The sequence below is a fragment of the Anomaloglossus baeobatrachus genome, chromosome 2 (genome assembly GCF_048569485.1).
Source record: "Anomaloglossus baeobatrachus isolate aAnoBae1 chromosome 2, aAnoBae1.hap1, whole genome shotgun sequence".
Classification (NCBI taxonomy): domain Eukaryota; kingdom Metazoa; phylum Chordata; class Amphibia; order Anura; family Aromobatidae; genus Anomaloglossus; species Anomaloglossus baeobatrachus.
Genome location: NC_134354.1, coordinates 607,634,549 through 607,653,063, shown reverse-complemented (window position 1 = coordinate 607,653,063; position 18,515 = coordinate 607,634,549). Strand labels below are relative to the sequence as shown.

The window sequence follows — 18,515 nt, the reverse complement described above, 5'->3', positions numbered from 1 at the left end:
GATGGATGGAGCCAAATACAGGACCATTCTTGAAGAAAACCTGTTGGAGTCTGCAAAAGACCCGAGACTGGGACGGAGATTTGTCTTCCCACAACACAATGATCCAAACCACAAAGCAAAATCTACAATGGAATGGTTAACAAATAAACGTATCAAGATGTTAGAATGGCCAAGTCAAAGTTTAGACCTGAATCCAATCGAGAATCTGTGGAAAGAGATGAAAACTGCTGTTCACAACCTCACTCAGCTCGAGCTATTTGCAAAGCAAGAATGGGCAAGAATTTCAGTCTCTCGTTGTGCAAAACTGATAGAGACATACCATAAGCGACTTGCAGCTGTAATCGCAGCAAAAGGTGGCGCTACAAAGTATTAACTTAAAGGGGATGAATAATATTGCATGCCACAATTTTCAGTTTATTATTTTTTATAAAAGTTTAAAATAAGCAATACATTTCGTTCATCTTCACAATTGTGTCCCACTTGTTGATTCTTCACCATAAAATTAATTTTTTTATTTTTATGTTTGAAGCCTGAAATGTGGGAAAAAGGTTGAAAAATTCAAGGGGGCCGAATACTTTCGCAAGGCACCAGAGAATGTACAATTCTGGCCATTGAGTCGACAATGCCACTGGTCCGGACTGTCAGTCAATCACAAGCCACCACCCCTAAGTGATGAGACAACCTCTTTAGGTGTTATGCGGACATCTACCATCACATTCATTTTCCTTCATAAACCGCTTTATTCTTCCAAGTTTCTGAAGGATAAATATCAGGTTTTGATTTTCTGAACAGAACCTACGTCTAGCTGCTGTTTTAATATGCTTCTACTTCCTTTTCACAGTCGATTACTAGCCATAATCTGGCTCCCGTTCCACCAGACAAGCTTATTTGTTGGCTGTAACAGTGGAGCTGTAAACATGCTTTGTTTAATGCATTAGTTTCCATTCATTATCATTTTCCTTGACTAATTTGTTTACCAGGTCTGTATTGTGCCTGCTTATTTACTGTTATGTTTTAAGTGTGTTTTTAATCCCTAAATAGTCTATCTCATTAATTTACACAAGGGCAGATGATGCACGTGGCTTTAGACAGAAAATTTAATTTGAGCTAAGAGGATGCTGAATCTGTGGACAATTTACATGAGCATGGCAAGTCACAAAAGGATTTCCTCCACATTCAGTAAAATTAGGAATGTAAATGGTTGTAGCTGCATCTTCCAATTAACTTGGGTAATATAATTAAGCAGGAGTCAGTACTTCTCTGCGATCTGTAAGTAAACTATATCCGCATGAGACAAACCTTAATGGAAGAATTGGACTTTGTATATAAAAGCAGTGTGCTTGTTTATTTCAGGTCTTCTCTGTTCTAATGTTATCTAGTTATTGTAATGCCCTGTAAGCCCCACAAACAGTGCCAGGAGAAAGCGGACCCTGTCGCTCTATATAAAGCCAGAATAGCCATCATGCCTCGCATACTTTAGATGATCAACCCAATTAAAGCGTCTGATACATTGTACAATGCTTTGTAAAGTGCTGTCATCTTTGAATATCAGACTCTTGTTGTTTATTGAGAACATCATTTACAACACTACTCGCTTCACAATGGCGTGATTGTTTGTCATGACTAAATCTAATGGAATGATTGAAGCTGATTCTATAAAACATGTAGCTTACTTATGAAATATAATAGCAACAGGTAACGTAGAGCTGTCTAGGTTCTTCGTGTCTGCATTAACTTTGACATGGACATTTTCAATTAAACAATTTTTGAAAAAATCAAAAAGTGCAAGTGAATATAAGAAACTTTGCACTTTATCTTCTGAGGGAAATATGCTTCTTTCCACAGTTATAAGGTACTTTTCACCCCTTGGTTTTTGAAGGGTATCTGTCACTAGGTTTTTGCTACAATATCTGAAAGGAGCATAATGTTGGAAAAGAGACCCTGATTCCAACGACATATCCCTTAGTTTACGGAGTGAAGCAGTTCTTAGATGTAGCATGTACTAGAGCACATAAAGCTAACTCCGCCCACACGACAGCTCTATGTGTACATTTTATATTGACAGTGCGCTGCTTATCAGAGGGGGTGTGGTCGGACCAGGTCTCACATGCTGCTGTAGTCTTGGCAGTTATCTCCTGGTGCTAAAATCTTCATTGTGTGGAAACAAAGCACACTGCCTAGTAAGTGACACATCCCTGAAATCAGCATTTCAACTTCTACATCATGCTGTCCTCAGATGACATAGCAAAAATCTTCTGATAGATTTCCATTAACTAATTTTTCACCAAAACAATGAGTTAAAATCTGTCTTGGCCAGCTCACTGATTCCAGCGATGTCACTTACTGAGCTGTTTGCTATCATTTTGATAAAATCAATGTTTTTTCTGCTGCAGATCTAGCAGTTATACAGAGCTCAGGAATATGCTGGACTACGTGGCAGCACGCCAAGTAGTCCTCTAATAATAATTTACTGTTGATTAAACAGTCATTTTTATCACAACTACACCCTATGTTATGCTGCTCTCAGATTAGGTGTTAAAATCCTTCTGACAAATTCCCCTTAAGTCTATGGAGTGGGTAATAGAAGGAGGAAGTTCATTACTGCTCTATATTGTCCTTGATACTGCTGCTTCAAAATGTGCATTACACCGAGACAGGATAACCGCAATCTCTCTAGTCTGTGTGCTTGGTGAATGGGAGACCTCATAGAAGCATATTTTGTAAATTAGTAAAACTTGCTTTTATTCTGAAAAGTAACTGTATACATGTTAACTTCAGCAGTAACCCATTTAATTACTGTGAAAAAAAATTTTGTCCTAGTACATTTGCAAAATGTTTCTCTGCCAGTCCTGAAGATGTGCTTGTGAGAGTTCCTTTTAGATCGAAGTATCTGTCAGGATATCATAAATTAATTGCACATAGCATTTATTACTGAAAGCTGATACACATGCATTAAAGGATTGTCCTGATGCTGGCCAGTGCTATCAGGATGTACTTTGTGGGTAGAATCCATGTGCTCTGCGCTCAAGTCTCACTGGTGAAGACAGCGACAGCCACCATGTCTTCTCTATATCTGCCAAATGCCAGAATAATGAGAGAAAAATTTTTAAGGCATTTTTATTACTTTCTGCAAAGTCAAAAGTTTACATACACTTCATTAGTATTTGGTACCATTGCTCTTAAACTGTATGCCTTGGGTCCTTCCACAAGCTTCTCACAATAGTTGGTAGGAATTTAAGCCCATTCCTCCTGACAGAACTGGTGTAACTGAGACATGTTTGTAGCTTGCACCAGCCTTTTCAGCTTTGCGCATAAATTTTCAATAGGATTAAGAGCAGCGCTTTGTGATGGCCACTCCAAAACATTGGCTTTGTAATCTTGTAACCAGTTTAGCAGTATGCTTCGGGTCATTGTCCGTTTGGAAGACATATTTCCGCCCAAGCTTTAAATTCCTGGCTGATCTCTTGAGTTGTTTTTTCAGTATTGCCCCATGAAGTGCACCAGCACCGGCAGCAAACCAACCCCACAACATGATGTTGCCACCCCCGTGTTTCACAGATGGGATGGTGTTCTTTGGCTTTAAAGCTTCTCCCTTTTTCCTCCAAACGTAACGATGGTCGCTATGGCCAAACAGTTTAATTTTATTTTTGGGACACCACAGGACATGTCTTCAAAGGTTAAGGTCTTTGTTCCTGTGTGCATTTGCAAACATTCATCTGGCTTTGTTTCTTTTGGAGTAATGGCTTCTTCCTGAGACAGAGTGGCATTTCAGCCCATGGTGATACAATACTTGTTTCTCTGTGGATAATGACACAATCTTACCAGCTTCCACCAATATCTTCACAAGGTCTTTTGCTTTTTTTCTTTGGTTAATATGCACATGTCTGACCAAAGCACATCTGTTTCTGGTACACAGAACCTATCTACTTCCTGAGCGGTATGACTGCTGCACATTCCCATCGTTTGTACTTGCATATAATTGTTTGTACAGATGAACGAGGCACCTTCAGGTATCTGGAAATTGCACCCAAAGATGAACCAGACTTGTGCAAGTCCACAATTCTCTTCTTGGGATCTTGACTGATTTCTTTTGACTTTTCCATGATGCTACAAAAAGAGGCAGTGTGTTTCAGGTGTGCATTAAAAAACATTTACATTTGTGTCTCTAATTAACTCAGATATTGCCAATAAACCTACCAGAAGCTTCCAATGACATAGCATCATCATATGGGCTGTCCCATATTGTATAAAAGCATAGTACTCTTAAGGGTACTTTACACCCTGTGATATTGGTACCGATATCGTTAGCGAGCATACTCTCCCCCGTCGGTTGTGCATCACGGGCAAACGCTGCCCGTGGCGCACAACATTGCTAACACCCATCACACGGACTTACCTTCCCTTCAACATCGCTCTGACCGGCGATCCGCATCCTTTCTAAGGGGGCGGTTCGTGCGGCGTCACACGGCAGCCGTCCAATAGCAGAGGAGGGGCGCAGATGAGCGGCCGGAACATGCCGCCCACCTCCTTCCTTCCTCATTGCCGGTGGACGCAGTTAAGGAGATGTTCATCGTTCCTGCGGTGTCACACATAGCGATGTGTGCTGCTGCAGGAACGACGAACAACATCGTACCTGCAGCAGCAACGATAATTGGAAAAGGAGCGACATGTCAACGAGCAACGATTTTTCACGTTTTTGCGCTCGTTGATCGTCGCTCCCTGGTGTCACACGCTGCGATGTCGCTACCGGCGCCAGATGTGCGTCACTAACAGTGTGACCCCGACAATATATCGTTAGCGATGTTGCAGCGTGTAAAGCACCCTTTAATGTATGTAAACGTTTGACTTTGCAGAAAGGAATAAATATGCCTTGAAATATTCTCTCTCATTATTCTGGCATTTGGCAAATATAAATAATTTTGATTCCTACTTGACCTAAAATGGGAAAGGTGTATTCTGATTTCATGTCCTATAGTGAGGTAAACATGCCTATGTATCTCCTGGTTTCAGCTGTGAGTCAATCAAAGTATTGGACAACAACTTAAAAGAATAAAAGTTGCTCCACCTTGCCTCCGAATCCCACATTATCACCTTTACCAACCCACTCCCGTTCCACCTTAACCCCAATCTTAAAATAGAAATGATCCATGCCCTAACCCAACTGTTCAATCCATCACTTGTATAGATAAGCGACTAGATGTGCAGGACCCTGGTCCAGCAGTCACACTAGTAGTCCATGGCCGCTGTTTGGTAGCCCTGCAAACTGATGCTACCTGTGCCACCTTCGATTTGTAGTCCCAGTGTGAAGCATGATGCATTCATGACATTGTGCCTGGGCTGATAATCAGAAGAGGCAGTGGGGATCAGACGTAGGAGGTGTTTTGCAGGTGTTTCCATCAGTAGGTAGAAGGCACTTCACAGGACTCCCATCTGACAACCACAGGCTAGTGACTTGGCCTCTGGACCAAAGTCCTGCAAATCGATTTGTTCATCTTTATTCACTCGCTTTCATTATTCAAACAAGCAACAATGACACATTGATGGATTTGTCAGATTTGGTCTCACATTCCTCAGCATAGCTTACAACATATCTAATGGAGTCCATTACCTTTCTGTTGGTATTGTATGTGAATATAGCATTTTACATTGTACAAAAAAAAATCTGTGTGCAATAAGCGCACACTTCACATTTTAGAATGAACAACATGTTCACTATTGTCACAGAAAACCCTTGTTATCTTCACAGGCATTGCTGTAATATAAAAGACACAAAAATGCTGCTTCATGAAAATGTTTGTAACTGCTTAGCTTGTCAGATGACCCCATTAACCATATTGGTAAAGCCCTGAAGTCTCCTGTCTTCTAGGCATCCATATACTTTATTATTGTTCATTTTCATTATGTGACATGGCTTTTCTGGATGACTGGCACTAATGGGCTTACTGATGACAAAGCCAGCTAATGGTGTAAAGTGTTACTTGTGCCTATAACCTTAAACTCATGGGTATAAGTGTAGATCTAAAAGAAGCAGCAGTATCTTTTAATAGACAGATGGTAAAGTGACTGTTCAGACCCTGCCTGCACCTTATAAAATGCTACATTTAATGGCAGAAACAAACACTGTTTGCCAGAGTTACTGGAACTGTTTTCCTATAGAAACCAGTATTGTAAGGCTGCTTTCACACCTCCGGTTTTTGCTATGCGGCACAATCCGACACTTTGCAGGAAAAATGCAACCGTTTTTTTTTTTTTTTTGCTGCCGGTTGCGTTTTTCCTGCATAGACTTTAATTAGTGCCGCATCGTGCCGCATGGCCTTGCGTTCCGTCCGGTTTTTGCCGCATTCGGCAGATTTAGCCAATTCGGCGGCCGGATGGAACGTTGCCTGGCACGTTTTTTTGTGCGGCAAAGAAAACCGGATTGCGCCGCATCCTGCTGATTCCCAATGCATCCCTATAGATGCCGGATGCGGCGCGATGCGGCTAAAACCGCATCCGGCCGCCGCATGCGGTTTTTGACACTGCGCATGCTCAGTAGCATGCTGCAAGCGGCAAAAACCGGACAGGCCGCATGTAAAAAACTTATGCAAAGGATGCGGTGTTTTCACCGCATCCGTTGCATAGGTTTCACAGCCGGATTGAGCCGCACGGCTCAAACCGGATGTGTGAAAGCAGCCTAATATGGAGTATGAAAATAATTTTGTTTGGATAACTTATTACTTGTGCTAAGATCTCACCGCCCATGGCTGTATGGGTGTATTTGTGTTACTCCTCATACCCTGACATTCATATGTGGCTGGGGCCCTAAAGGTACAGATTCCAGAAGTGTAACAATGCTGAATCAGAACTACTGACACTGCATTATAGAGGAGAAGGAGACCAGTGTAAAAAATAACTGGGGTGATGGTTATGTAAGTTGCATGCTTAAAAATTACAGATTTCCATTCTCTAGCACCAGAGTTGCAAGTACCGTGGAGTTGGCCAATTCAAGTAAGGCCTTTCCACAGCTCCTCTCCTCTGCATGATGAGGTCTGTTCCCAGCAAATCTCCTCTCCTCTGAGTGATTAGGCCTCTCCCTAGCTCTTCTCCTATACTGTGAGCGATGGGGCCTTTCCACAGCTACTTTACTCTTGTCTTTGTGATGGGGCCTTTCTCCAGCACCTCTCCTCATTGTGAGTGAGGAGGCCTCTCCCTAGCTGCAATCGTCTACTAGGAGTGATAGGGCCTTTCTCCAGCTACTCTTCTCTGCTCTGATTGATGAGGCCTCTCCCTAGCTTCTCTCCTACTGTGAGTAATGTGGCCTCTTGTGACAACTCGGTGTCAATAAGGAATATCTGGCCACTTGTGTGGTGGTGAACTACTTAATTATGCCAGACATATTGTTCCTTTAAGTTAATCAAGGGACATGGGACATTTCTTCATGTAGGACTCTCTGGTGCCCTTTTTGTATGCTGCATTGTGGAATGCCTGCTGAATGTGGAGTGCATCAGCCCCCTGCAGTTTACTAGTCTATGTCATCAGGAGGACAACTGAACTAGCGAACAATGAGGGAACAGCAGTGGTTATCTTTCCCTAGTCCTGTGGGACACAATGTCCTGAAATTGGAGCTGAGGGATATAAAAAGGGGCCTGCTCCTATAACCGGTGATTATAAAGGACTTCAGCCTAAGGCCATGGTTCCAGCTGGTGGTTTACAGAACTGCTCCACTACCCAACACGAAGTCCATAAATTCATTTGGTGAACTCAGGTTGGGACTATACGGTCACCCAACCATATACCTCGCTGTGCTTGTTTGGCTTCCTAAGCTTGCTCCTATCTCCTCTCAGTGGCTGCCCGCCAAAAGCTGGGTGCTGGTGGATGGGGTAGTGGCCATAAATGTCCCAGAGTTGCAGAGGTTCGAATACCTGCCGAGCCAGTGGAAGAGTGAAACTGTCAATTGCACCATCTTGTGTCCTTGCTGCGAATGTACTATATAGTGTTGTCTGTTAGGAACCCAATCAAGTCTTACCGGAATGTGGTAACCTCATCTTCTGTTGTCTGAGTAGTGTTCTGCCCATAAGGAAAGAGTATGGGTATTCAGTGAGATAAGCCACAATTTGTGCCATCTTTCTAAAGACAGCCAGGTCAATGGACAAGTGCATCCATGACCCTCATTTCTCCATACCTCTCCTCTGCTATTTTCTGAGCGATAGGTGCTGGGGAAAGGCCCCATCTGCTACAGGGAGTGATGAGGCCTCTCCCTGGCTTCTCTCCACTGCTATGATGTGGCTTTTCCCCAGCTCTTCTCCTCTGAGTAATTGTGGCTTTTCCCTAGCTCCTCTCCTGTGAGTGATGAGGCCTCTTTCCAGATCTTCTCCCCTCCATTGAGTGATGGTGCCTTTCCCCAGCTTTTATTTGCCCTAGTGTTGAATAATGGGGCAACTAGAACTGTTGCACAGAGTACAGAAAAAAAACTGGGAATTATTTAATGTAGCAATTCTTGAGTAGTTTCCATGACGGTTATGCTTCCTCAGGCGTTACATTTGTTGCTCCAGGTGCAATATGAAGTACATTTCTTGGTTCTGCAGCGTACATAGCCATGACCGAAAGTATGTTGCATTCCTTTTCCCATTTACTATATAGCTCTATCAATAGTTTTGAGGAGAAAGAACTGCTGACAGCTCCAGATAGGTATAAGGGTTTTAACAATAATACAAAAGAGAAGGTTTTAATCAGTTGCAGGTTTCTAGCTCTGTACTGTATGTGATTCACAAAATCTCCCATTTGCTCTTGAGTGAAGGCTGCAGTGGGCTCCTGTTTCCATGGCACAGCCTTCAATAGAGGGGAGAGATTGTGGACCACTTCCTGCAGAAAGCTAAGAATGCTTCACCATTAAACACTCAAATTTGCAGGAATGGCACATGCCAGATTAAAGGGTGCTTTACATCGCTAACGATATATCGTCGGGGTCACGTCATTAGTGATGCACATCCGGCGCCGTTGGCGTCATCGCAGCGTGTGACACCAATGAGCGATGATCAACGAGCGCAAAAACGTGAAAAATCGTTGCTCGTTGACACGTCATTCATTTCCTTAATATCGTTGCTCCTGCAGGTACGATGTTGTTCGTCGTTCCTGCGGCAGCACACATCGCTATGTGAGACACCACAGGAACGACGAACATTTCCTTACCTGCGTCCACCGGCAATAAGGAAGGAAGGAGGTGGGCGGCATGTTCCGGCCGCTCATCTCCACCCCTCCTCTGCTATTGGACGTCTGCCGTGTGACGTCGCTGTGACGCCGCACGAACCGCCCCTTTAGAAAGGAGGCGGTTCGCCGGCCAGAGCGACGTCGCAGGGAAGGTAAGTCCGTGTGACGGGCGTTGCGGTGTTGTGCGCCACGGGCAGCGATTTGCCCGTGATGCACAACCGACGGGGGCGGGTACGCTCGCTAGCGATATCGGTACCGATATCATATCGCAGCATGTAAAGTACCCTTTTGTTTAACCTTCGTCCGGCTGAATAGGTACAATTGTAACTATTCCCTTTTTTTAATTGAAATAATTTTTTTTTTTCGAAAAGCCGTAGAGGGCTGACATTTCGTGACATCTCAGCAGTTTTGGTCCAGAATATATTGGCCAAATTTCAATAAAATATCTCCACCCCCTTCCGAGATAAGGGGTCGAGAAATTTTGACAAAATTATGCAGCCTGACAAAGGTTAAGGAGACACTGCAAGTAAAACGGAGCGAGTGGAATGCGATAAAAAAAAAAATCGCATTCCACTCGGACCAATGTTACTCTATGGGATTGCTCCCATCAGCGATTTTTTTTTTCTCAGCTTTAATTGGACCAAGAAAACAATCGCAGCATGCTGTGGGTGGAATACGATCCACTTTCACTTGCATCCATAGAAGTCTCTGGGTACGAGTGAAACATCACATTGCACTCGCATTACAGCAGAGTACAGTTCAATAATCGCATCAGCTGATAGTTGAAGAGATAGGAAGAGTAGTCCCTCCCTTTCCCTCTGCAGCTGCGCTCCGATCACAGGATCGCATTAGGGTATGTTCACAAGCGGCATCTTTTGCTTTACCACAAAGATGCAGTGTTTTTGTCACAAAAAATGCACCAAAAACACACTGCGGCAAAAACGCATAAAAAATCAATGCGTTTTTTACACGTTATTACCGCATTTTGCCTAATGCGTTTTTTAAGTCAAATGTATTGACCGGAGGGCTCAAAACACTGATAAAATGCAAAAAGAATTGACATGCTGCATCTTCAAAAATGCAGTCAAGATGCAGCCAAAAAAAGATGCCCAGTGTGGACAGCAAAATCAAAATCTCACAGACTTCGCTGGGAGAAGGAAATGCATGTATTTAGGAGCATCTTTGTGACCTCAAAAACGCAGCAAAAGATGCCCTGTGTGAACTTAGCCTTAAAGTATGATGACACTCGGCTTACACACGCAGCAGAGTTGGAGTAGGGGAGGTCATTAGCATAATGCAGCCGATGAATCGGATGCTTAATGCTATGTGTCCTTAGCCTAACACTTTATTTTCTTATGAATGCTAATGCTGAAAATCTACCAAAAGGTATGTTACAATACCTTTACAGGCCTCCTATCCACAGCTCCCTGGTCAAAGCTGCTGAAAATCTCCCTTTTAAATAGCACATTTCAGCATTTGCTTAGTGTCGCCAAACTGGTCCATAGCCTTTCTTTGTTTCCCTATGAGATTTGAAACAAGTTCCTAGGTTCCTCAAATGATATAAAAAACAGTGAAGTCAAAGTACATGTAATATAAACCGTGATGTCACAATTCCGAGGTAATAAACCGCGATGTCACAGCACCATGTTACTGTAATGGCCAAAATGAAGTTACGGTTCTTTCACACTACTCGCGTAGTGTTAAACATGGCCTGTTCACACTGGCTGACCCCACTGCAGAATCCCACAGAACAATCCGTAATAGATTGGTCACTGTGTATAGTTTGCCATTCTTTTCGGCAGCACACAACCTGTTTACACTGGATACTTTGCTGCCGTAAACCAAAAGATCATTTCACCAGGCAATCAAGTGTTTAGACTGCTTTATTATCGTGAAACGCACCTTCTAGGAACACTTATTCATGATAATCGTGCAGTGTAAATGCACCTTTATAATAGTCACCTAGTTGTCTGGAATAATACATCAGCACTTTCCATCAAAAACACTTATAACTGTGAAGTTGTAGGAAAGGGTTATAGCAATAAGTGATGGCATAGTGCACACAATAATGTTAGAATGAATAAGAAGAACAAGCTTTTTGACAGATAATGATTAAAGGGAACCTGTCACCAGTTTTGGGGCCCATACGCTGCGGCCACCACCAGTGGGCTCCTATATACAGCATTTTAACATGCTGTATATAAGCGCCCAGGCCGCTGTGTAGAATGTAAAAATCACTTTATAATACTCACCTAAACAGTCGCTGTCGTGGAGTTGGGTCAGATGGGTGTCTTTGTTCTCTGGTGCCGGCGCCTCCTCTTTCGGCTATCTTTGTCATCCTTCTTCTGAAGTCACAGTGCATGTCGCATCCTACGTTATCCACACTCGCCGGCATTGAGGTCCTGCGCAGGCGCACTTTGATCTGCCCTGAGCAGGGCTGATCAAAGTATCGTAGTGCGCCTGTGTGGGACAGGCAAGTGTGTATGACATAGGACGCGTCATCCAACCCGGCTTCAGAAGGAGGACGAAGATGGCCGAAAGAGGAGGTGCTGGCACTGGAGAACGGAGACACCCATATGGCCCAACTCCACTGCAGCGACCGTTTTAGGCGAGTATTATAAAGTGATTTTTGCGTTCTACACGGCTGCCTGGGCTCTTATATACAGCATGTTAGAATGTTGTATACAAGTGCCTACTGGTGGTGGCCGCAGCTTATAGGCCCCAAATCTGCTGACAGTTTCTCATTAAAGCCCAACGTAATGTGATAAACCCACTCTAGTTAGTACATGATTAATGAAAATAATGATTTTGGGACCCTCGGACCCTTCAGGCAGCAAATTAGGAAGATATTTGAAAGCTCTACGTCTCCACATGGGCGCAGTCATGGCCAGAATTGGCAATGCAATGATTTAGAAAAATGATTGTGCTCTCTCTTGTATTTTAATGTTTTTTTCTGTAATTGTAAGTTTATTTTAAGTTAAACAGGAGGTCAAAGTCAAGGAAACTGGAAATCTGCCGCTGCAAAGCAAGCAAAGAAATATTAAATAACGAGGCACAATTTACTTAGGGGCAGTGTAAAAGTATAAATAAATCATTACTTTGTCCATACCCTACATGCTGTTTTCCGCTTAAATTTATTTTTTCTTTAGATGGTGCAGAAATGTAATCTAAAAACTCATATTTCAGATGATTTGAAAATATCATGTAAATAGATGCTTTCAGTAAAAAAGAGGACTATGGCATGCAGTTTATCGCCTGTGTATGTGCATATGTTAAATTTGTGTCATCCGAATGGGGACAGATAAATATACATTTAATACAGTTGAAAGAACGAACATGTAAGCCTCCCGCTACAGCCACTGCCTCCATTTCCCCCAGTTTATGGCTCTATTCAATCAGGGTTTTGCATGCATGTCACATATCTAACAAGAAGAGAAGGTTACTAATATAGCAAGGCAGGAAAAGCCATCCAAAACCTGAAATCGCTCAAAATCTGGAAATACATTTTATATTGTCTAATACATTTTCAATATGATCTTCCTATATTGCATCTAAATTACTAGGAATACTTCACCAGAGTTTAATATATGCCTGTTGCTAGCTGCAATTTATTTTGCTGCCTCCTTCGTTTCTTTTAAATAGGTTTGTCACTTCGGTTGGATACTCCAATAATCTGCGGAGTGTGTTCTGTAATAGCTTGTACAGTATTTGCAGCTGTGCATAGTAACCCTATGTTTTACTCTATTGCACACAATGCTATAGAAACCATCCAAAGACCTGTATGGAAAATGGTAACACACAACAGTGGCCTTCATCATAAATGTCTACAGAGCAATCGAAGACTAGGCATGATAGCACCAAAGTTAATATTCTACGCCTTCACAGCCCCTCACAACAGGAAGGGAAAATTACCAATTATTTTAATCATTTTCAAAGAGGGCTTGAAACTGGCCATCATAATAGGTTATTAAGAAGGACTGAAATAGTACCTGCTTTTTGTGTTTAGCTGGATTTTGTGTTCTTACTCCTTTTATATGATGCATTGGACTCTAAATTCAGCCCCAATGAAAGGACCTTTTTTTTTTTTTACTCTATGCCTACACCTCATTGCCTTGGGTAATAGTCACCACCCCCAAGACCACAGCGGCAGCCAGTTATCTAGGCAATGATAGATTTTATATAATACACACACACACACACACACACACACACACACATACACACATACACATATATATATATATATATATATATATATATATATATATATATATATATATATATATATATATATATATATATATATATATATATATATATATATATATACACACACACACACGGGCTGGCCAGGATCTGATGCCATGCATTAGCACGGCCATCTCTCTATGTTCATTGATTTGCATAGAATAGCTCCTCTACATGAGCAGTAGGGTAGGTGCAGTTGTAATATGTTGCTCCCCTCCAGCTTACAGATGGTTATCTGAGCCATCACGCAACCACCAACAGTTGTCAAGTCAAGCTGGCTGGGGAGTGGGACACTCTTGAAATGTGATGGTGGGTGTAATCCTTGAATGTATAGAACATTTACAGTATTGCAATAGAGAGGGCGTCTCATCGCTTATTGTTGCTCAGCTGTGTCCTATCTGAATGCTATCAATAATACATTATTCATACAGAACTGCTCTCCCCTGTTAGGCTGTGTGCGCTCTGCACCGCACCTAAAAGGTGCGCTTCAGAGCGCAGCTGAAAAGCTGCGTTCTGAAGCGCATGGTGCCGGCGAGAACGTGCGCTCTGCCTGCAGCTTCTGCCATAGACAGAGCAGGCGCTGCCGGCAAAGCGCAGGGAAGAAGTGACATGTCACTTCTTAGAACGCAGCGATTCGGGCAGCAGCCAAAGCGCTGCGTTCTAATATGCCACGTGCGCACGGCCCCTGCACAATCTCCATAGACTGTGCAGGGGACGCAGGACGCATGCAGTTACGCTGCGCTACAAAGCGCAGCGTAACTGCATGAATTACCCACACGTGCGCACATAGCCGTATTCTGTGTTTTGCCGCTTCAGCCAATTTTCACTGCCTTCTGATTGTGATAGGTTACTTCCTGTCAGATCTTACAGTAATGTAGCAGGGGCGAGCAGGTGGCTGGGGAGACAGACTGTCGCAGCAGCACTTAGAATGCTATGCAATATGTATCATGGATACTAGTTCTATAGCACGGTTTATTACTGTCTCTATTCCTCTCTGTGCTGCGACCTCCTGCTTGATGAATAACCTCTAGGCTGTGTGACTTCAGGAAAAAAGGAGGTGGCGCTGGGCGTGGAATAGAGCTGAAGCAACAGAGCCTTCACTTTCACAAATAGTTCTTCATCCTCATTTGCATTTCAGTTTAATTGCTGATTTCTCAGTAATGGCAGTAGAGACTGGACATGTAAAGTTTTTGCTTGAATGTTCTTTGAAAAAGCTCTATATGTATATAAATAGTTAAAGATGTGACATCCTGCTGACAGATTTCCTTTTAAAGTTTTGTTATTGAAAGCATTTCTCCTGATCCTGAATTAGTAGTTTAGCAGACTCCGCAGTCATGATTTCACTATTCATACCATGCCAATCTCTAGGTAGTTCCAGAGACTAATAATAATAACTAATGACACTAGGTGGCCATAATTTTCTCAATCAGTCCCTACACACTTGAATACCCAATTTAGGTGTCACTACTGCTAACCGCACTATTACTCTCACAGGAGTCCTGAAAGTCTATAAAATAATATAGATTTTTGCTTTGCTTTACTTGATCCTTTAGGTCATTTTACCTGTGATACCTTTTTAAATTTTTTTTTTATAATTTATTTTTTTTGACAGAGTTTATCAAAGCACAGTCGAAGCAATATTGGAACTGAAGGAGGTCCTCCACCATTTGTGCCTTTTGGTCAGGTATGATTGTTCTCTTCTGTGTAATGAAATACTAGTGCTGTTCTGCTTCTGGTTTGATATGGAATCTATGAAATAATAAAAGAGCTTTCAATTTCATTCAGAGAGTACCTCAGTCTGTGGCTACTCTTCTTCTTTTTTTTTTTTTTTTTTTTTTTTTTTTTTATAATCTAAGAGAACAATGGGCAGCCACAGACTAACCATTTTACTAAAGTTAACTTTTTAGCAAAAATGTTCAAAAGTGTCCCCGTTGCCAGGCTAAAAGACCCACATTTCTAGTGAAGGTCAGAGCCAAACTTTGGTTGTGGAATCCTGGCAGCACATCACCTCTCGTAGCGAAAGTGCGCGATCTCATGCATTGATTTAAATTTGGTCTACCTCATCATAATTTACTAAGCAGGTAACGATTGGTAACCGCTCTAATGATGTTACCAGTCTATAACTGCTTATTAAAAGCATGTTAGAGCTGGTTAGATCAAATCATGAGATCTCTCAAATTCGGTTAAGCTCACACACTTTCAATGTGAGCGAGGATGAGGAGTGTTGTGGGATCTTGTCCCTAATTCCAGGATCCCACAGCCCAGAAGTTCAAGTCTAACACTTGCCAGATAGTTTTTGTATTTTTTTTTTTTTATAATTCATTATATTTAGTAAAAAATGTCAGTCTGTGACTGGCCACTTCTTTTTTAGATAAAGAAGGCATCCTCCACATCATGTAGTTCTTAAAGGGGTTTTCCGGCTTAGTTTGCTTTTTTTTTTTTTTTTGTTGTTTCACTATTGGCTACATAGGGGCAGGTAGGTAGATAGCAATTACCTACCTCACCTGCTGTCAGCCCCTCTCCCCGGCTCACAGTGGTCATGTGACCGCTCCTGCCGGGATTTCGCGGCTTCCTGTGACGTCACAACAACAGGAGCAGGGCCTTGTTGACGGGCTTCATGTTGCCGCCCTGCTGCTTACCAAGTACAGTGCAATTCAGCCCCCGCCCCCATTATCCTCCCCCGCTCTCTCCCCAAATTCCGTACTTTCCTCCGCGCCCCAATGCGCAGCTATCTGTGCCCTGTATGTGCTGGGCCCTGGACAAACAGGGGGGCCCATTCACTGTTAGCATTGCATGATTCTTTATTTTCCCCTCAAATAATGCTGATCATATGGATGCCCACAGCTGAGCCATAAGCGTCTAGAAAACCTGGCTGTAATTGTTCAACTTGCCAGCACTTGACATTGTATGTTGTCCATTGAATGCCCCTGACAGCCCCAAAGAGTCGCAGTGTCACAATAGCTGGAGAGCCACATGTAGGAGGCCATTTTTCAGAGAGGGAGATCGCCTTTATAAGCAGGCCCAAATTTTGTAATTGAAGGAAATCCCCATGTAAGGGACCATTCTTCCTTAAGACACAGAATGGACTAATAGATTGAGAATGTTTGTTTATAAACCAGACTATTCCTTTAATAGAAATAAGGAATGTCTAAATGTACAGTGTATGTGTATATGTATTTATATATTGTACCTAGTTCAGTAGTTTAATAAATCCTGACAAGTGCTAATCGCCTTTAATTCCTCCCTTCAGCGTTGTGCATCTGTTACTTCGGTCGACAGCAGAGAACTTGATAGCCGGAAAACGCTGCAGGCTCCGAGTGCCACCAAATCTGTTGGGGAGAATGATGAATTCGAAAAACAAAGGACGGCTGCCATTGCTGAAGTGGCGAAAAGCAAAGAGGTTTGAGATCCTTGTTTACTTGAGTAGTTAACCTTAGCTAATGGACTGAACCAGTGTTTTCCACAGAAGTATTGTCATTCTTCATCTGTTTATTCACTTTCTCTTCTGTTTTCACAAATCAGCAGGAATATTTGCCTTCCAGGACTTCGCTTTATGACTGAAAATGGATAATAAACTTGTTTACAAAACTTTGCATAAGCTGATCAGTGGTATATGGCTAATATCTAGTGTGATCAGCTAGTTGCTGTATGATTTTCTTATATTTCCATAATGAGAGGCTAATAGCCATTAACCTGCAGTAGCACTGAATTGGAAAACCTTAAAAAAAAGTCCTGATTGTGCTGAGGGTTTTACAAACCTTTTGTAGACATTACAGCAATATGGCAGGAGCATGAATGTCTAGTAAGAGTGGATCTGGATGGTGCCGACACTTTGTGGTCACAGTGAGGGTCTTATTAATTGATTATTAAAGTGAACCTGTCACCAGGATTTTCCCTTATGAGCTGCGGCCACCACCATTCCAGAATACTGTATATAAGGGCCCAGGCCGATCTGTAGAATGTAAAAAACACCTTTATAATACTCACCTAGGGGGCAGTCCTGTCCGATGGGTGTTGCTGCTCTTCATCTGGCTCCTGCTCGATCTTGTGGGATCGCCATCCTCTTGCCCACTCCTGTGTGCATGATGCAGGAGGCGCCAGACCAAGAGCAGTAACACCCATCGGACCGGACTGCCCCATAGATGAGTATTATAAAGGTGTTTTTTACATTCTACAGAGCAGCTTGGGCCCCTATATACAGTACTTTGAAATACTGTATATAAGGGCTCACTAGTGGGGGCTGCAGCTCATAAGGTAAAAACCTGGTGACATGTTCCCTTTAAGGAGCCCCAAAAATGTTCAGCAGAAAAGCTTTTTCACTCACATGCTGCAGCTATTGCAGTTAACTGCCTGATATTGTGGATAAAACAGCTGTTCTGAAAAATCATGTAGTCATTTACCAATCATTTTAAAAACATTGATGTCCGCTGGCTGCCATGATTTTTGCTGTATCGGGCACTCTGTATTGACATTATCTTTTAGAAGTGATGAAGTACCATGTTTTTCCAAAAATAATACCTCCCCCAAAAATAAGCTCTAGCAAGGATTTTCAGCATTTTCAGAGCAAGGCTTAAATATAAGCCCTCCCCCGAAAATAAGCCTCAGTCGCGGTTCAATAATAAAGTGTCCATGCAGCTAAAAAAGTTAAAGAATACTGCTGGACTTAATTATAGAAAGCGTGCAACCCACAATCACACTCGCCAGACCCCAAGCAGAGGACCTGCAGTGATTGCATGCACCCACACACATCAGATTACACACACATCAGTTCGCACACACATCCAGTGACACCGATTTCTTCTCGCCGGCAGAATCCTGAGGGGCAGTGCGGTGCAGCACAAGGATCTGCAAGTGCAATGCTTTTTTTTCAGGACCTGCAGCATGTGACATCCTCCCATCATTCCCTGCAGCCAGATAGATTCACTACCGCTAGATGTAAAGAGTGAGTGTGTGATCTGATGTGTGTGTTTGTGTGTGTGTTAGATCTGAAGTGTGTGTGTGATCTGATATGTGTGTGTGTGTGTGTGTGTGTGAGATCTGATGTGTGTGTGTGTGTGTGTGTGTGTGAGATCTGGTGTGTG

The 18,515-nt window shown here is 42.6% G+C and overlaps 1 protein-coding gene across 1 annotated transcript in view; it reads left to right on the top strand.

The window, feature by feature from the left end:
• TDRD3 (tudor domain containing 3) overlaps positions 1-18,515 on the top strand; it is a 419,212-nt gene that overhangs the window by 269,872 nt on the left and 130,825 nt on the right. Inside the window, exons 6-7 of the mRNA XM_075334376.1 lie at positions 15,047-15,118; positions 16,685-16,834. Of these exons, the coding sequence (XP_075190491.1) occupies positions 15,047-15,118; positions 16,685-16,834 (222 nt within the window). The remainder of the gene's footprint in view (positions 1-15,046; positions 15,119-16,684; positions 16,835-18,515) is intronic.